Source organism: Vombatus ursinus, unplaced genomic scaffold (genome assembly GCF_900497805.2).
Source record: "Vombatus ursinus unplaced genomic scaffold, bare-nosed wombat genome assembly UNPS02014791.1, whole genome shotgun sequence".
Taxonomy (NCBI): Eukaryota; Metazoa; Chordata; class Mammalia; order Diprotodontia; family Vombatidae; genus Vombatus; species Vombatus ursinus.
In genome coordinates, this window is record NW_020954569.1 from 45,347,179 (window position 1) to 45,368,051 (window position 20,873).

Sequence of the window (20,873 nt, forward strand, 5' to 3'; positions counted from 1 at the left end):
GGGAACTGAATTGGCTGTTTTTAATTCTCATATGTGCATTTTTTTGACATGTTTGATCTTATAAATGCTTTTGTTTTGGTCTGGACATCTGTCTGTCTTGGCTCAAAAGAGACAGAGAGAAGAACAGGAAGGTCAGGAGGAGGGAGATAGAAAAGGGAAGGAGGAAGAGAAATGTGTATAAAATAAGCAATATGAGACTATACCTTAAATATCACAGGTGCTCAGTAGTCATTTAACAGTAAGTGTCAAAATGAATGGTATAGACATTATACATATGGAAAAGGGGATTATAGAATCTGAAACCATCAGACAATGCTTTACAAAGGGGATGGAACTTCACATGGGCCATAAGGGGCAGATAGAATTTTAACAGAGGTAATGGGAAGGATATAAATGAATAAGGTTTCATTGTGCCTTTTCAGATGTATGAATCACAAGAAGATGGGAGCATAAAAGCAGAGGATTTGGCTTGCATTCTGAAGACTGCCATAGGTGTTGCAGAGCTTAATGTCACTGATCTTTTTAGAGCTATAGATGAAGAAGAAAAGGGGAAGATCACATTTGGTAAGTTCTAAAGTATTTTTGAAACTCCAGGCAATCCTAGGGAGTCTACATCATAAATTATCCATTGTTGGCAATATCCAACAAATGTAGAGAAAGAAAATTATGAAAATTATGCTTCTCCAAAAGATTATTTTAATCCTTATCTTTATACCATTTTTTCATCCTTGACAGAATTGCCAAAGAAAGGAGTAATAGGGGGATTTAGAGAACTTATTAGAGACTGATCCCCTTCGATTCTTTCTTTCTGTCTCCTTTCTGCATTCCTTATCTCTGAGAAACTATTTGGAATTTCTTCCACTTCTTCATACACATGCTAGTATGAAACTTAGTGTCTTTTGAGTTTATTGAAGTCTTTGGGGTAGGTAACTGAGGTCATGAATTAGAAGATTTTGAGGATATTTGAGGCTTGACCCCTCTTGTTTGTATGTTTTTGTTTGCTATTTTTCATGCTAGTGGTAGTTTCCTCCACATTTTGAGAAACTATAGTCATACCTAAGGAGAGATTTATTAAATTTCTGTCATGGTTCTCAAAATGATACCCATAATGCATGTACTACTTGTGATATCCAGTACCCAGGAAAACGTATTTGCCTAGTACCATCTAATTTTTTAAAAAAATTGTCAATTTCAGTTTTTTTTGCTTATGAAGGAGACCAGTAAAACAGTTAAAAGCAAAACAATGGATAACCAAAAATCCACTTATATTTCAAACTAAAATATACCTTCTTAATTATACTTTTTGTTATATAATAAAATTAACACTTGGTTCCTCCTGAGCATATAGCACCTAATGGTTCAGGCAGAAGTGACCCCAGAATATGCTAGACAGCAAAAATTGCCCAGTTTGAGATTTTAAGGTTTTGGTTTTTTTTTTAAATTATAGATTGTCCACAAAGCAGATGGTCAAGAGTTAACTGTCATATTTTACATGGAAGAAACCAAGGGAACATAGCATTTCAGGAACTCACCCAACGTTAATAGTGGGAAAGCAGAAATTAAATCCTAGGCTTTCCAATTCTTAATGTAGTCATTATTTTTTAATGTCACAAAATAATGTTATCATTTCAAGAACCCATGGAAATGACAAATTTAAGACAATGCTGTTTTTATGCTAGTAGTTAGAGATTTCACTAGGGAACCATGAAGTATAGAAATCTACCTACTACCATGTTAAGTTTTTCAGAAGAAAAAATACCTACCAGCATCCTCATTATTAGATGATTTATCACTAAAGAAAATTAAACAGTTGCCATTTTCCACAAAGTATATCTAAAGTGATTTCTTTGTGTCTTTTCTATATGTTGAAATTGACAGTGTCCTAATTTTAACACAATGTGAGCACCAGCTATATCCAAATGAAAGAATTCCAAGACAAGTAACTAGGGTATTGCTTTTCCCAAAGAAACTGGCTGGGTGATCTTTCAAAAAGAGAGAGCTATTGTGAAATGTTTCTCTTTTTTAATATTTTTTTTCCAACTACATGTAAAAAAAATTAATATTTGTTTTTTAAAATTCTGAGTTCCAAATTCTCTCCTCTACTCTTCTGTTTTCCCATCATTGAAAAGGCAAGCACTTTGACAGGGGTTATTACTGTGAAATATTTCTAAGCAAAAACTGTTTCAGTGTTTTCCACAAGGTGTCACTGGCTATAGCCATTTCAGCAGTGAAAACATTACATTGATGTTTTTGACTCCAGTAATCCACTGCATAATTCTACTGGTTCTATCAGCTTACCTTTGGTGAAGGATCCATAACTGTCTAGTAGAATCCAACCTATATATATATATATATATATATACACAGGCCCACACTTATTAGTTCTTATTAGAGTTCCTTTCTCTAGTTATTCTAGAGTGTGAGCTAAAGAACAAAAGCATCATGAATTCAATCAAGACTTTAAAAGTTCAAACCCCATGTTGGTCATTTGGCTTGGTTCCTCCCTCCTGATACATATCTCATGAGATACTTCCCAATACTAGATCTTTTCTTGTCACCTTTCCTATTTGTTTGAAGCCTCAAGGAATTGGCCCTCCTTTATTTCCTTTCTACTGCATTCATCTTTTTCTCCTGACCAGATTTTCTGTTTTCATGGCCTAGAATGTATGAGAATTCCCTTTACCTTTGTCTATGAAGCAATCACACTGCATTTTTAGATACTGCTGGCAACAATAGAATAAAACAAAGGTCTAGTTCAATGCAATAAATATTTACTAAGTGCCTACTTAAACAAAGTACCGTGTTTGACATTGAGGATGTTCAGTCATTCAGTGGAGTCTGACTCTGATACTGAAGTGGTTTGCCATTTCCTTCTCCAGTATATTCCCATTTTACAGATGAGGAACTAAGGCAAATAGAGGTTAAGTGACTTGCCCAGGGTCACACAGCTAATAAGTGTCTGAGAAACCAGATTTGAATTCAGATCTTCCTGACTCCAGGCCTGGCGCTCTATTCACTGCACCACCCAGATGCCCCTGACACTGAGGATACAGATTAAAATAAGATACATATTTTGCAGTTGAAGAGCTTATGTATATCTGGAATAATGGGATTAGAGACATAGTAAATAAGCCACACTGACATTTCATTTCCTGACTCTGTCACTTTGAACTGGTTCTCCTGCATGCCTGGAATGTTCTGCCCCTCAGCTATACCTTTTACCTTCCCTGGCTTCCTTCAAAACTTGGTTCAGCTCCCACCTGCTGCAGGAAGCCTTTCCATTACTCTCCATCAGCGAGTGCCTTCCCTACCTTGGAGGTAGCTGGTGGCACAGTGAATAGAGAGAGCACTGGACCTAAAGTCAGGAAGACCTGAGTTCAAATCCAGCCTCAGATACTTACTAGTCGTGTGATCCTGAGCAAGTCACTTATCCTCTGTTTGCCTCAGCTTCCTCAACTGTAAAATGGGGTTAATAATAGCATCTACCTCCTAGGATTGTTGTGAAAATCAAATGAAATAGTATTTATAAAAAGTGCTTAGCACAATACTTGGCATGTAGTAGGTGAAGGATATAGTAGGTGCTATATAAATACTTACTTCCTTCACCTCTGAAATTACTTTCCATCTTTGTTCAGTCATGCCTGACTACTCATGACCCTGTGGACCGTAGCAAAACCAGTGACCATTTCACAACACAAACTTGCTTTTCCCCTCTTGGTTCTTATGGAATGTGGGTTGTTCCCAAGTCTTATGTGTGCCTCGTGAGTATCCTCTCTACCTTGATAATACATACCTACCTTGTATGTATTAGTTATTTACATGTCTCCCCCTTTAGAATGTAAGTCCTTTGAGGGCAAGGACTTTTTGTCTTTCTTTGTATTCCTAGTGCTTAGCACTGTGCTTGGAATATGTTGTTCAGTTGTTTCAATCACTGACTCCTCGTGACCCCAGTTGGGATTTTCTTGACAAAGCTGCTTGAGTGGTAATCCACTGAATGGTACAGTATAGCGAGGGAAGAAGGAAAATTCTGGGATGACTCCATACATGAGAACCTGAGGGACTCAAAAAATGGTGTTGTGCTCAACAGAAATAGGAAAGCTTGAAGGACAAGTGAATGGGAGGGGGGGTGAGAGAATGAATGATGGGGAAAGATTGAAGATGAGAAAGTAGGAGAGTGAGAGAATGCATGATGGGGCAGCCTCCTGGAGGAGATGAAAGGAAATGGGATCCAGGGCACAAGTAGAGGGCTTAACCTTTGCCAGCAGAAGAGCTCCCTCCTCCTCAGAGACCAGAGCAAAGGAGAGGAGAACAGAAAAATGTGGGAAAGGGTTTGAGCCAGGGGAAATGAGGGAGCTCAAGACAGATGGATTTAATTTTCTCAGTAAAATAAGAGGTGAAGTTCTATGTGCAAAAACAGGTGGAGGGAGCATTGAGGATGGAGGAGGTTGGGAACAACTAACTGCTGCTTGTCAATTTAAACTCTTTTGGTATGACATAGTTTATTAGTGTAAAAGTCCAAACTAGTGGGTTTTTTCTTTAGATAATACCCACAAAAGAAAAGTAAATAGCTCAAGCATAGTCTGGGATTTATTATATTCTTCAGAAAACAGTTTATGCCGTAAAGTTACTAATGAACACTACCAATTACTAGCATAAGCAGTTTGTGCTTATGTGCTATGTGCTATTTTTAATGGACTTACTTTCCAGAGGAAACCGAGTTTAAAAGTGAGTTAAGTAGAACTTTCAGTGTAAGTTAACCGAATAAAGACAGAGGTACTTAACAATTATTAGTAATAGAGCTGTGAGGGAGTATTTTTTTTATTTACATTGAATATATTGCAAGTGAGGAATTGCCAGGATCCTCAGGGCTTTTGTTCTGTATACTTTGAAAAGCATTTTCCCTTTGTCCCTACTTGGCTGTTTTTGACACTACTTGAGCCACAGTTGAGTAGAGCTATCTGCTCCTGATCCTTTTCTTATCCCCTTTGCCCCACTCATGACACCACAGATGGAGAATCTGTCTCCCAGCCTTTCCCTAGCCAACCTCATACCATGACAAGGGCTCAGCCAGAGTGTCAGGCTGAAGGGATTGATAGGGTTAGTGTCAATTCAGAATACTTAGCTTAACTGTGGCTCCATGAATAGTGAAAAGTGTCATGGAAGGATCATCTGTATAGCTGTTGACCCAAGAACAGCATCTAGCATCTTTGGAGAGGTACTGTATCATTTCAGGACAGTTACTTTGATGTATGAAATGTCTAACTTACATGTACAACATGAATCCATCTGCCTGCTGTAAAACCCCTCCACTCCCAACTCCATCCAAAAGATAACTTTTAGGTATTTTTAGCCACAGAAGTTCAGGCTTTCTGGTGTTTTTTTTTTCTTTGGGTTTTTTTTTCCTTTAGGTTTTTTTTTTTATTACCTGTTCTGTTTGTGACATATAAGAAGTCAGAGAGACATAGTTTCTGGGTAACTAATCATTTTGTTAATTAATGCTAGTGGATAATGAATAAAAGGGGTCAGTGGCACTCTTGAATACCAAAGACCCCTCATAGACCCACTCAATGCTTTTATGCCCTTGGAAGAGTGGATATTCTTGAGGGTGGCATTCAACTCTGATTGGTTAACAAGTAATGAGAGGATGAATATTATAATGAGAGGTGGGCTTATTCTAATAAGGGTCTGGGGGACATGATGGATCACTCAGTCTTGGTCAAAGAGACTTATCTATGCCCATATCATCCCATTTAGGGTAATCCAGAGAAAAGGAGGAATCTACTTCCTCCCAGACCTGTGTGACTAAAACGCAATGGACCCGTACCGCCAATTCATCTAAACTAAAATTTATTTACCTTTTGATCAGAGCTGAGTTTTCCAGATGAGTTAAAAAGGTTGCCTGAATAACCTACAGGGGCTGATTTGTAAATGAGAGGATCAAGTCTGTCAAAATAGACACCTGAGCTAAGCATAAAAAAAGGAAGCCAAAAATTCTCTGAGGTGGAGTTGAGGAAAGAGTATATTCCAAGTATAAGAAATAGTACATGCAATAGTAGGCATATGGGAGATGGAACATCAAGGACTAGAGGCTGGGCCAGTCTGGCTGTGGCATAGATTGTGTGAAGGAGAACAACGTATGTGAAGCCTGGAAGGGCTGGAGTCAGATTGGGAAGGACTTTACCAGCCAAACAGAGGACATTGTATTTTATCTTGGAAGCTGGAGGTAGGCACTAGGCATTCTTGAATAGGGAAGTGGTCAGAACTGGCCTTTGGGCCTATCAGTTTGGGAGCTGTGTGGGAGGGCAATTTAGTGGGAGGAGATGCTGGGTACAATTAGGAGGCTGTTGAAGTAGGTGTGAGGCTGGATGGAGGTGAGAGAAGAGGGAGAAAAGGGACGAACGTGAGAGCTATTTTGGAGGTAAGCTCCTCTGAAAAGTGATTTTCATTCTTTTTATCTCCAGTGCTTTGCACATAGGTGCTTAATAAATGCATGTCAATTGATTAAGGTAGGAGCAAAAACACTTGCAACTAATTGAATATGAGGGATAAGTTAGAATACGGAGTTGTTTTCTGAGGTTACACATCCTGATCACTGAGCAGACAGCGGTCCCTTGGGGGAGCAAGGGGGAAGGTAATTCTGTTTTGGACATGTTACAATGGAGATGCCTAAAGGAGATGCATTTGGTGATTCCAGACTGAAGTTCAGGAGAGAGTCTGGAACTAACCTATGGATCTGGGAGTTTTTTTGCATAAAAGTAGCAGTTGAATTTATGAGAGCTAATGAGATCACTAGGAGAGTCATAATGATAGCTAATCTTTCTGTAAGCACTAAGGTTTGCAAAGCACCACATATATAGTTATCTCACTTGATCCCTACAATAACCCTGTGAGATAGATGATTTTTCTCATCCCCATTTTACAGATAAGAAGCCTGATATTCAGAGAGGTGGTTAGGTGGCATAAGAGAAAGAGAGTGGGACTTGAAATCCTGAGTTCAAATCCTGCCTCAGACACTAGCTCTGTGTATGAGTAAATCATTTAATCTCTATCTGCCTCAGTTTCCGCATCTAAAAAATGGGGGTAATAATAGCATCTACTACTCAGGTTATTGTGAGAATAAAATGAGATGTTTGTAAAGCACCTTGTAAACCTTAGAGCTCTACATAAAGGTTAGCTATTGTTGTTAAGTGACTTGACCAAGGTCACAACTAGCAAATGTCTAAAGTGGAATTTGAACCCAGGTCTTGGTGATTATGAATCTGGCATTGTATCTACTAATTCTACATTGTTTCTCATTATCATCTGAGCACTTAAACCCAAATGGCTTCCTTGGAAGGTTTTCTGTGGTTTGCCAATTAAGTTTGAGTTATTATCAATATTTAAAAGGTAACCTTCCCTTCAATTTTAAAAACATTTTGTGCCCAGAAAACACTTCTTCAAAAATTTCAGAAGATAGACAATTTCATCTTTATGCATCCTTCCTCACTGATACAGGTGACAATCTTTCCATGCTTCCTTCACCCCCACATCTCCTCACCTTTAGGTGATGAGCCCCTCCAAACTTAGCAAGGCTAGTTCTCAAATGATGAACCAAAACTCTTAGTGGTCTGTACTGAAAGCTAGGTAGGCAATATCAGAATTTGTGTCCCACAGTTATGCCTTTTTAGAATTCATTGGTACTCATGTACCACATTGTGGCATCAGACTAAAGCATGACTTTAGTGGAGGGAATGGCAAGGAATATTTTAAATATACCTGCATTCACATGTTAAACTGTCTCCTTGCCTGTAAAGTATAACTGCAACCTGGGTGGTGGATAAGTATCTCTTAGTGAGGAAGGATTCCAAATGATCTTCCTCCCTGTCCCGTTGAAAAGCCAGAGCAGCCACAGGCTATAGGAAAGGTCTGTGTTCTAAGCAGGTACCTAGACAAGACAAAGTGACACACTCCCATAACCCTAAACTGTTGCCTTCTACCTGGAGCCCACATAACACAAAATGTCTTTATTTTTTCTAGCTGACTTCAGCAGGTTTGCAGAAGTGTACCCAGACTTTGCAGAAGAATATTTATATCCAGATCAAGCAAGTTTTGAAAGCTGTGTTCAGACACCCTCAGCTCCAACCCCTAATGGTTTCTGTACTGACTTCAGCCCTGAAAATATTGAAGATGAGAGGAACCCCTTTCAGAAGAAATTGAACTAATGCTGAAGCATCATCTCCTTCTCCTGGTGAATACGAGAAGCCCTTGCCGAGGTTCCATTATCATTCCAATATACATGACAATATATACTCCCTGTTATTTGTGTGAGAATTTCCCATTTTTCTTTCTCTCCCATGCAATGTAAATTTACTCTTCAAAATTGTCTGGAAAGATTTGGGTTTGGGTGTTTTGTTGTTGTTGTTTCTTTGTAAGAAGTCTGTGAGAGCCAAGACTGTGAATGTGCTACCTTCCTTCTACTGTATGTGTATTTGAAAAGAAGCCACATACTTATTTATATTCCATTGTTTAATTTCATGTACAAAGTGTCTTAGGGAGTGTGCACGTATAAAGAATAATGTAGCTGCTGTGGTCTGAAGTGCACTTTGGTGATTAGTGTTTTTCTGTGTTTGAAGACAGTTAAATTCAGGCTGTCTTCAGTACTGAATTCAACAAATTATGCAAAAGATGTTCTTTGGTTTAATTTAGTTTTTGGAGGGCACAAATTCATCTAAAAATCTGATTTTTAATTTTCATTAAAACTTTGCAAATGGTCCTTTATGTTGTTGATTCCATGGTAGTACAAAAAGTTAGGGAGCTTTGACCCCAAGATACTCTTTGTCTACACTTGAAAATTTTAATTTGTTGTGTGTGTTTTTGGAGCTACTATAAAAGATCTGCCACAAATACAGAATGTGGAGGATGCATTTTCTGTTTTCTCTGTGTGTCTAAATCTGTGTGGGAGCTTGTAAATGTTTTTATAATCTTCATTTAGATACTTCAGGAAACATTCAACATTTTTATGAAAGGGAGACTTGTTTTTCTACATTTTTTCCCCCATAAGAATGTGTGGGGAATGTTTAATTATAGTTCTGGGTTGTTTTTTTTTTAATATTATATGTACTAAGCTCTTGTTTTGGCTCTGATTTAAAATTCCAAATAGACTTCTACTGAGGCACATTATCCTAGCCACTTGAAGTCTATTGACTCATAAAGGTACTCTTAACAGTCTGGCCCCTAACCAAAAATATCTTATCTGTTTCCACTAACTGTGTGTTAAGAGTCCTATCTGGTAGATTTTTTTTTGTATTAACAACTTTAGGATTCTGTTGTAAAATGGTCTAATTCAATATAGATTAATCTCTGATCAAAGTATTTGTATACTGCTGAAAATCTTATCTATAAGGCAAAAAAATGGAAGATAATTTCTTTCTTAATGAAAGGAGTTCAACAGATTCCAGGTTATTGTGTTATTTTAATTACTTTGATAAACTGCAACATGTTTGGAGTAGAAAATATCTTCTCAAACTTTTTTCTGTCAAATTGATTTGGCTCCTCCCCCACACCCATATTAATTATTGTTTATGCAAACAGATCTTTCTTAAGCTTAGGGGCTAGGCACGGGTAGAGGGAAAATGAACTAGGAATGTTTTTTCATGTCTATTCAATCTTGCAACAGAGAGAAATCTGTCTGTTAGCTTAATGTCAGAACATAGCTTGTCCTGTAGAACAGAATAAGTAAAGTAGCATAAAGAGTCTGGAGTTTGGTTTGCAGGCACTAGTGCAGCCTTATGCATTTGCCATATTAACTATCCCCATTCTAAAATGTTGAACCTTAAGTGTCACCTGGTAAAACAGATGTGGAAATTCCTTTGTATCAGGGGGGAAAAAACAGTTTTACTGGGATATGTGTATAGAAATATATATATTTTTTGATTGTTCTCTTTGTGTCAGAGAGATAAAATACAAGAGTGATGCTTCCAGGAAGTTTGGAGGACAGAATAATTTGGTTTCCCCTTTGATCCTATTTGTGGTACATGATTTTGCATTTCTTTATTGCCAGAATTAAGCAGAAATTCATTCTTGAAGGCAGTAATTGGTTACATGTTCTAGCATGTTTCCTAAAGTGTATATACACACATACATACATACATATATACATATATGTGTGTATATATATGTGTGTGTGTGTGTGTATGCCTCTGGACTTATTTGAAATATTGTAACTATTTTCATTTATAAACAGAACTGGATTTTTTATCTTAGGCATCTCTTCACAAAATGAATGTCATAGCCAGGAAAATAGACCAAAAGTCTCGTTTTCATTAAGGGTCTTTAAGTTAGATGGTTTTTTTTTTTTCTTTCTACCAGTGAGGATTTTGAGAACTTTAAAATTTTCAGTCCTATTTAGGTGATCAGTTAAATTTTTTTGCTGAATTTTGCTAATTTGTGTATAAGAATGTAGATTTCTATTTTTTATCCAGATCAAGGGTGAAATAAGTCTACTAGAATGAATTTCAGAGCCTCATAGGATATACTGGACACAAAACAACTCAGATGTGGACTGAGTAGCTAAAAGTTACTAGTAGGTATTTTATATAGTGAATAAACATTCATTGTGTCCTTTTAAAGAGAGAAAGATCCAATGTTCAAATATGATATTTTTTAAATGGTAAATGAAAGAGGTTAATAGAATTGAGATCCTGAGAGAAAGGGACCAAAAAAAAAAAAGCCCAATTCTGAAGTTGCCTCAATTCTTTCAGGTCTGTATATGAAGTGATTTTTGTATGATATATGCCATTGGGCATTTTCAGAAAAAAAAATCTCTGATCCACAGACTTGTACAGAATGTTTGTACCTCCTGATTCTGTATTTCTTACATAATAACGCTAAATAGTTCATGTGCATTCAGAACTGTGAATGTAGATAATCTTATGATAAATAACTGTTTTTGTCAGGTCGGGGAGAAAGAAGAGCTTTAATACTTTTTATGCTACCATGGTTTTGAAAACCAGGATTAGCAGGCATGAGACAGCTGTTGAAGCCTGTGAATGTATATGTTGGGAGGGTGGGGAGTAAACGGGAACAGTCACATCCATTTTGTCATTGTCTACCATAAAAATAATTTTGAATTTTAAATGTTAAAGAAATAAAATGTAAGAATCTTATATACTTAAGCATATATTTTGTTACATGTTGTCTTTTATTGTAAAGATCAAACTAGATATTTCATATATTTTGGAGGGCAAATTTAACCAAAGTTAATGTTTACGGTAGTACTTTTCTAGGTAAGAAACATTTTACAAAAAAAAATTATATGTATATGGCTTAAATCTCATGAGGGAAAAGGAATACCATAGAAAGATTCTATTTAGGACCCTTTTTTAAAGCTACTGTGTATCTAGGATATATTGAGAGTTCAAACCATGGTTCCTGTTTGTCAGCCTCTTGTACCATATTAGTGTTTTGTTTACATTAAACAATCTAATCAGGATAGTGTATAAATCCTACATCTGATGCCCCTTATAAAATTATAAATGTTGAAGAAATAGAAATACTTAAATCTTCCTATAATGTCTTCTAATAACCAGAGCCATACATATGCTAGCTTTTAACAATATGCCATTATCTTCAACAATGTAGCTCTATAATTTTTTTCTGAGATATTGACTAAGGCTCTGAGTTTAATTTTTTGTAATTCTTTATTTCTCTCCAGGTTCATCAGAAAGATCTCTAGTTTAATCATAGATAAATGATTTTTTAAAAATAATTAAACAGCTCTGTTCCCATCTTTATTTCTGGAGGGCATGAACTGACTATCTCCTAAGTACCATAGGGAGATGAGCACCCTATAGCCCAATACCTCTTAGCCTCCTATGTCTTCTACCAATAGGACCAATGCCCTGCTCACTGAAGGGAGGGGTTCACTGAAGGTTCAGGCCCCCACAGCAAGGTGCTCTCCATATGGGCTGATCCACAAGGAAAACTCAATATTCTCCTTGCAGGAAGCACAGGCTTTTCAGACCCACAGTAATAAAGCTATTGGATGGCAGTGTTGTCTAAATGGTGCTGTGATGGCTTCCCCTTTCTCCAACCATGGTCTCTGATTTTTGCTGTATCCGTGCTGAAAAGCTGAGTGTGGCATTCCATCATTTTCCCCTCATCCCCCATTCCTTTAAGGTACACAAAAGCACTAAACTCTCTTGGGACTGACTACTCACCCTATAGCCAGGAAGGAGTCTGGTCTCAAACAAGAGTACATCATTCCCCCACCCCAGAAAAAAAAATGATTTAGATTTACTTTTAGGTTGAAATAATCTTAATATTCAACAACGTTTGAAACAGGACTCCTGAAGACTCTATGACTCTCTGCACCTAACACATGGGTCATATTTTAAACCAATATCAGATGCTATACCTTCTGAGGCAGGATGGCACAATAGATAGAGTTCTGACCTCAAAGCCAGTGAAGACCTGTGACCTGGCTGACTGTGTGACCATTGAGAAGTCACCCTCACAGTGCTCTAGGCAACCCACTAAGACCATAAGTTATAGAAAAGAATAAGTTGTATCTCTATTGGTAGAGGGAATTCCTCATCTAGGAATTCCCTATATCAATGAAATTATGTATATCTAGGCCCTCTCCCTTCCTGAAGCACTGATGTTCTTTCACGTTATTAAAATTGAAACCTTTCTCCTTTTCCTTCATTTATATGAGGTAATTCCATCCTGTCAGAGAAAAGATGTTGGATGCCCCCACCAATTCCAGTTTTCTTCCTAAGAAAAATCATCTTTATTGAAAGAAATGAAGAAGCCACCCAACACAGATGGTCCTTACACTAAGTACCATTACAAAGTAGGGTTCTATATAGCAAAACTATATTGTGCTAAACAGTACCCTGTAAATATTATTTAAAAGAGTTCCATATTTTGTAAATAATGATGCTTTCTGACAAATATTCTCTGGCCATTCTTATGTAACAATAATGCTTTCTAATGAAAATCCCTAATGGTTTACTATGTGTACCGCAGGCATCAATGGAGAAAGAAGAGTTGAATTAAGCCATACCTGAACTCTTTGTAGTTTTCTTGACATCAAATACATAAGCTTGTTGGAGGCAGGAACTGTTCAATTTTTTTTCTTTGTACCCCAAGTGCCTGTCATGCATTAGGCACTTAATAAATGCTTTTTCATTGACTTCCCCTCATCCCTTTACAACTCAGACATGTCCATTCTATGCTTTATTTCTCTCCATATCCCCCTCAAAAGAAACCACTCACTTAGACAAGACACCATTCAGAATGATCTTTGTGTTAATAGAGAAAGTCCAGGAGTTTTGTGCATGACACCTGCCTCTGATTAATATTTCCTGGGTCTAAAGCATTTTTCTAATATGCTAATTCACTAAAGGGGGCAGGAGAGATTTACACTAAAGCCCTGTGTCCTCAAGGTACCCTAGGCCAGGAATGTGATTTATAGCAACATAATACTTTAAAAAAAAAACTTCAAAATAATTCAGTGGACTCATCAAGTCTTATGTATGATAGGCATATGCAGAGTACTATTAATCTGAAGCTCTTTGTTTTTCTGAATGTCTTTTATCGTGATATAGTTGATATTCCTTAGAACAGATGCATCTCCCAATAGCATACATGTTCCAGGTACGTAAGCGCAGACCTTGCACTAAGTCAAATCATATTTCGTAATTACCTAAAAAGAAAAAAATGACTATAGCATATTGATGGTGAGAGTTTTGACCATATGTGAATCCTTCACCTCCATTCTTCCACTCCAATGATATTTAATTGTTTTTGGGGCTTAAAAAAAAACCCTTGGTTTTATGGTTTATAGTAAGTTGTATGGAAAAAGCACATCCATTGGAAACTTTGAACATTTTATATGTTTTCTCAAGTTTTTAAATAGTCCAAGTCTAACTGTATCTCATATGATATAATAATATTCAGTAAAAAAAAAAATTCTTAAAGGAATACCTCAATTTGAGAACTTTTTCTTGTTAATTGTAGAATTATGCCTTGTTTTGATAGTGACTGTAAAATACTATGGACTACCCTGAGCCAAACAACAATAGAGTTACCTAATTTCAAATCATGCTTTGAGAGGGATGCCGACTTCCTTAAAGGTAATAGATGTGTGTCAGTATTTGTTATTTCAAGGGGTTCCTTAAAGTCTTAATGTGCACTATGGAATCACTGCTCATTCTGCACAATTGGACATTTTTTTCTTGTGATTGGCTTATTGTAAGTTGACTTTTCAGTGTAAAGTCAAATAAAATAAGTAGCTGTTAAGCAACTGGTTTTGTGAACTGTTTTTCGGTTAATAGCATTGATTTGTTAGTTCTGCCTATAAATATTTTTCTCCTATAAATAAAATGTAGCTGTGTAGGACCTGAATTAGAAGAAACATTAATGCCTCAAGGTGTTCTTGTAATGACATATAAGTACTTAGTTCTTTGACTATGAAGGGTAAAATTGATGGGTTTTTAATGTAATTATAATACCTCACATTTATGTAGCACTTTAGAATTTACAAAGTATTTTTCTCACAACCCCTGGAAAGTAGGGAGTTATAGGTATTGTGATACAATTTCATAGATGAGAAAGGTCCACTGTTTCCTCCCAAATTCTAGGCATACTGGTTTTGGTCATTTAAATGTTTTCAGAAAGTCCAGAGCTAAAGAGTTCTAGAAACAATAATGAACTAGAAAAGTTATTTTTCTCCAAAGAGGGCACTCTGTTTAGAGGAAGGTGGAGTGAGAGGACCAGATCTGGGAAGATGCTCCCTAGAATGGCTTGGGGAGATTGTCATAGCTAATAAAGCCTCATTCAACCAGAGTCACAGTTACAGGAGAGTAATATCTACATTTCTTCTCATTGTTAACAATGGTTAAGAAATACTTGTAATGCTTTCCATTTTGAACTGCCCTTCAGGAGACGAAGTTGATTTTTCTACTTTTTTGCTAAGAAATGGCAAGTGATCACTGATAATTGAAGAGTATCTTATGGAAATTCTACGGAGCTCCATCTGTCATCCAGTGTCATATCTCCTTTAGATCTCTTAGACCTCTTTCCCCTTCTTCCTTGTCCAGTGCAACTGACAGTGACTTTTTGGTCTTGATATTCAACAAAACTATCCATCCAGGACATGCCAACCTTTAATACTTTCATGTACTGGACAGATGAAAGGTATGTATGATGTGACCTGAAAAAGGCCACAAAAGTGGCAGATAGTAGGCATGGAAGTAGGACAAGAATTATCTGTATTTCTGTTAGAAGTTAAAAGCAAAGCGTCTGATAAAATTTCATCTTGCTGATGATTTTCTATTTCAAAAGGTAGAAGGGAAGTAAATAATAACCTAATTCAGTACTATAAGGGCAAGATGATCAGTAACTAGGCTGGAAATGTTGGAAGCCTTTCATCAAAGTGACTGTTTTGTTTTGTGGTTTGTGATAATTAAGGACAGGAAGACTTAGCATGGTTAAACAAATACCTTTATCTTTAGAAAATCAGATTTCAAAAAGTTCAGAGAAGTCACAGGCAGACAATTCCATGAACTAAACCACTAAAAGGAAGGTGGCTGAAGAGGGATAGAATGATCTCCAAAAACTTAAATTTTGGAAATGTCTTGAATGTTCCTGATGAAAAATAAGGGAGACATCTAAAGAGACAGTTTTTGGTAGTGGAAAGAGCAAAAAACTTGCAGTCTAAAGAACTGATTCTGCCATTTCATCTATAAAATGAGAAGGTTGGACTAAACTAAGGTTTCTTTCATCTTTAGTTATCTATGAAAACACTATGACTGCATAGGTTACTCTGATGAGTTCAGATTTCAAAAGGACACATGCAAAAGATAAAACATGACAAAAGATGGACACATTAAAAAAAAGAACAAAAACAAAATATTCAGAAGAAGTTTATTTAAAATGTTAAGAATAAAAAGACTTTTTAAGATGTTGGGAAGAAGAAAAACAAAAAATTTTTAAGAGGAAAAGATTTGGAAAGCAGTCTTTTTTTTATTATTTCCAGTTTAATAATGTAAAAATAACTTCTAAAATAACTTCTAAAAATAAAATCTAAAAATAGAACCCACAATAGAAACTATGTTGTGCATTTCAACCACACATTTGAAAAGTCTCTCATACCCTTTTTTTTGCTTTAGTGTTTTATTTTTCCCCAATTACATGTGAAAACAATTTTTAACATTCATTTTTAAAACTTTTGAGTTCCAAATTCTCACCTTTCCTCCCTCACCAGCCCCTCATTGAGAAGGCAAGCAATTCTTAGGTTATACGTGTGTAATCATGCAAAACACTTCCATAATAATCATGTTGTAAAAGAAATCAAACCAAAAATAAAGTTGAAGAAGTATGCTTTAATTTGTATCCAGACACCATCAGTTCTTTTTCTGGAGATGGATAGCATTTTTCTTAAGTCTTTCAGAGTTGTCTTGGATCATTGTATTGCTGAGAATAGCTAAGTCAATTCACAGCAGATAGTCTTACAGTATTATTGTTAATTTGTAAACAGTATATGTCGCTTTGCATCAGCTTTGGTAAGTCCAGGTTTTTCTGAGAGCATCCTGCTCATCATTTCTAATAACACAATAATATTTCATCCCAATCACATACCACAATTTGTTCAGCCATTCCCCAATTGATGGGCATCTCCTCAATTTCCAATTCTTTGCCACCAGAAAAGAGCTACTATAAATATTTTTGTACATATAGGTCCTTTTCCTTTTCTTTTTTTACTTCATTTTGGATGCAGACCTAATAGTGACATTGCTAAGTCAAAGGATATGCATGGTTTTATAGCCCTTTGGGCACAGTTCCACAGAATGGTTGAATCAGTTCATAACTTCCCACGTCCCCTCTAACATTTGTCATTTTCCTTTTCTGTCCCATTAGCTAGTTTAATAGGTATGAGGTAGTACCTCAGAATTGTTTAATTTGCATTTCTCCAATCAATAGTGATTTAGAGCAGTTTTTTCATATGGTATAGATAGCTTTGATTACTTCATCTGAAAATGTAATATCTTTTGATCATTTATCAATTGGGGAATGGCTCTTCTTTTTATAAATTTGACTCAGTTTTCTTTATTTGAGAAACTTGCTTCAAAATTTTTACATAGTTAAAATTGCTAACTGTATTTCCATCCACCCTATGTCTCCCCCCCATTTTTCTCTCTCTTTCTCCTTTCACCCTGTCCCTCCTGAAAAGTGTTTTGCTTCTGACTACCACCTTCCTCAATCTGCCCTCCCTTCTATCACACCCTCCTTTCTCTTACCCCCTTCTCCTCTTACTTCCTGTGGGGTAAGATAGATTTCTATACCCAATTGAGTGGGTATGTTATTCCCTCTTTGAGCTAATTCCAATGAGAGTGAAGTTCACTCACTCCCTCTCACCTCCCCCATCTTCCCCTCCACTGTAAAAGCTTTTTCTTGCCTCCTTTATGTGAGATAATTTACCCTATTCTACCTCTTCCTTTCTCCTTCTCCCACTACATTCCTCTCTCACCCTTTAATTTTCTTTTTTCAATAGCATTCCTTCATATTCAACTCATCCTGTACCCTCTTTCTGTACATATTCTCTCCAACTACCCTAGTAATGAGAAAGTTCTTATGAGTTATGTGTATTATCTTCCTATGTAGGAATGTAAACAGTTTAACCTTATTAAGTCCCTTATGATTTCTCTTTACTATTTACCGTTTTATGTTCCTCTTAAGGCTTATATTTGAAAGTCAAATTTTCTACTTAGCTCTGGTCTTTTCATCAAGAATGCTTAAATCCTCTATTTCATTAAATATCCATTTTTTTCCCCTGAAGGATTTTACTCAGCTTTGCTGAGTGGGTGATTCTTGGTTGTAATCCTAGTTCCTTTGCTCTCCAGAATATTATTTTCCAAGCTCTCTGATCCTATAACATAGAAGCTGTTAAATCTTGTGTTATCCTGACTGTGGCTCCACCATACTTGAATTGTTTCTTTCTGGCTGCTTGCAGTATTTTCTCCTTGACCTGGAAGCTCTGGAATTTGGCTATAATATTCTGGGAGTTTTCATTTTGGGATCTCTTTCAGGAGGTGATTGGTGGATTCTTTCAATTTCTATCTTCCCCTCTGGTTCTAGAATATCAAGGCAATTTTCCTTGATAATTTCTTGAAAGATGATGTCTAGGCTCTTTTTTTGATCATGGCTGTCAGATAGTCCAATAATTTTTAAATTATCTCTCCTGGATCTATTTTCAGGTCAGTTATTTTTCCAATGAGTTATTTCACATTGTCTTCTATTTTTTTTTTCATTCTTTTGGTTTTGTTTTTCAATTTCTTGATTTCTCATAAAGTCATTAGCTTCCATTTGCTCAATTCTAATTTTTAAGGAATTGTTTTCTTCAGTCAGCTTTTGGACCTCCTTTTCCATTTGGCCAATTCTGCTGTTCAATGCATTCTTCTCCTCATTGGTTTTTTGGTGCCTCTTTTACCCTTTGGCCTAGTCTGTTTTTTAAGGTGTTGTTTTCTTCAGTATTTTTTTGAGTCCCCTTGACCAAGTTGTTGACTCTTTTTTCATGATTTTCTTGCATCACTCTCATTTCTCTTCCCAACTTTTCTCTACTTCTCTTACTTGATTTTCAAAATCTTTTTTGAGCCTTTCCATGGCCTAAGATCAATTCTTTTTTTTTTTTTTTGGAGGCTTTGGATGTAGAAACTATGACTTCGTTGTCTTCTTCTGAATGTGTTTTGGTCTTCCTTGTCATCACAGTAATTTTCTATGGTCAGAATTTTTTTCTGTTTGCTCATTTGGAACTATGACTTTGTTGTCTTCTTCTGATTGTGTTTTGGTCTCCTTTGTCATCACAGTCATTTTCTATGGTCAGAATTTTTTTCTGTTTGCTCATTTTTCCCGTCTATTTCTTGACTTTTAACTCTTTGTTAAAGTGGGGCTCTGCTTCCAGTGAGGATGGTGCAGTGTCCCAAACTTCAGGGTCTTTGTGCAGCTGTTTTCAGACATACTTCTAGGGACCTATAGGTTTTCAGTTCTTCCAAGGTGGTATCATCTAAGGAGAGGTGTTTACTATTCTCCTGGTCTGTAAGCAACCACAAGCACTTTTTTTCTGCCTTGGAACTGTGATGAGGGTCCCTGCTCCACTGTAGATGCAAGTTGTGGTGTGTTAGTGCTCCTCCTTATCCTGTGACTGCCACCAGGATTGTGACCCAAATCTGATTATGGGCAAAGCAACAGAGTCCTGCACCCAGTGCCAACAAAAAGACCCCACAATCTCCTTCTGATCAGTTGTTTGACCCACTTAGTGTCTATGGACTGACAGCTCCAGAACTGCTCTGAAGATTCAGTGGCTCCCAAGGCCTGCTCTTGGTTTGCTGGGGCTGGGGCTATGCTGCCATGGCCTGAACTGGACTGTGCTCCAATCTCACCCAGGGGTGACAGACCTTTCCTACCAACTTTCTAGGTTGTCTTTGGCTGGAAAATTATTTCACCCTGTCCTTTTGTGGGTTGTGTTGCTCCAGGAATTGTTTTATGGCATTATTTAAAGGTGTTTGGAAGGACTTTGGGGAGAGCTCAGGCAAGTCACTGCCTTTTCTCAGCCATCTTGGCTCCGCCTTCCCATAATAGCTTTTAATACAATTCAATTCAGTAAAGATTTATTAAGTAAATAGGCACTGAGAACACATGATTTTTAAAAATGAGAGACAGACTTTGCCATCTAGTAGTTTACAAAGTATTAGGGCAGGACAAAGGAAATAAAGCACATATACACAAAGAAGCATAATAATAACTATGAAGTATTCAAAGAAACAGGAAGAGATGTTATGAACTAACACAGAGTGAAATAAACAAAATCAGAAGACATCCACAATGACTATGATAATATAAATTAAAAAGAACACTGAAAGGAAACCAAACTGAATGATCACAATAAATTGTATTGATCCTAGAGAACAAATAATGAAACATACTGCCCTCTAGAGAGATAGCAGGAGTTTCAGAATATTGCATGCATTTGGTTGTCCTTTGCTAAATTCTTTTTGTTTGTAATAAGGGAGGGTTCCATAAACACTGAGTATATTCAGATAGGACTGATATAAAGGGGGGAGGAATCAACACTTTTTAATGTGGTTTAATCCAATGTTTGAGTCAAAAAGATTTTGAAAAAAAATTATAAGGTTTTGTTTGTTTGTTTTTTCCTTTTTAAATACCAGGTCTCACCATCTCACCCAGGCTGGAAGTGCAAGGGCTTTGTATAGGCCAATCCCACTACTGTTAAACATGGGGACTTTAAACTGTTGTGTTTCTGACCTGCTTCAGCCTTCCCAATACTTGGGAGTATAGGCCTTTGCCACCATTCCAGGGGCTAACCAGGAATGTTAAAGCAATCTATTTTGAATCCTCCAAATGCTATTCATCAGTCCAGGAAAGACAAATTTGGTCATCAGTAGTACAGTATTTCTTACTATTAGTCAAGGAAAAAGAAGCTGAGTAGAGGAAAACACCTTCAGATACTTCCTATTTTTCTTAGTTTAATTTCTTCTCCCATATATTTGATCCCCAGTAAGATTTTTACCTAGCATCTGTGATGCCACCTAATCATAGACAATATTGCAGAAAAGAAAGAAATGTTTGATTCTGATTTATTAATATGTCATCATCTCTGTCTAAGAACATTTGAAAAATAAATTAAACCTATATATAATCAGAAAAGAGAGTTACAATATAGTTATTTTGTGAATGTCTGGCTTGCAATGTGTGAAGTCGAAAGACCACAGAAGTTAGAAGACCTGATAATTATTACTTGCATGACTTTGGATAAGTCATCTAACCTCTACTGGCTTCAATCTCATTATAAAATAATGATAGACCAGGTGATC

General features: G+C 36.6%; 1 protein-coding gene across 1 annotated transcript in view; it reads left to right on the plus strand.

Annotated features, from left to right (window-relative positions):
- The window catches only part of LPCAT1 (lysophosphatidylcholine acyltransferase 1), a 152,216-nt gene extending 137,933 nt beyond the window's left edge, over positions 1-14,283 (plus strand). Inside the window, exons 13-14 of the mRNA XM_027868845.1 lie at positions 423-564; positions 8,017-14,283. Of these exons, the coding sequence (XP_027724646.1) occupies positions 423-564; positions 8,017-8,201 (327 nt within the window). The 3' untranslated portion in view covers positions 8,202-14,283. The remainder of the gene's footprint in view (positions 1-422; positions 565-8,016) is intronic.
- Positions 14,284-20,873: the final 6,590 nt, after the last annotated feature.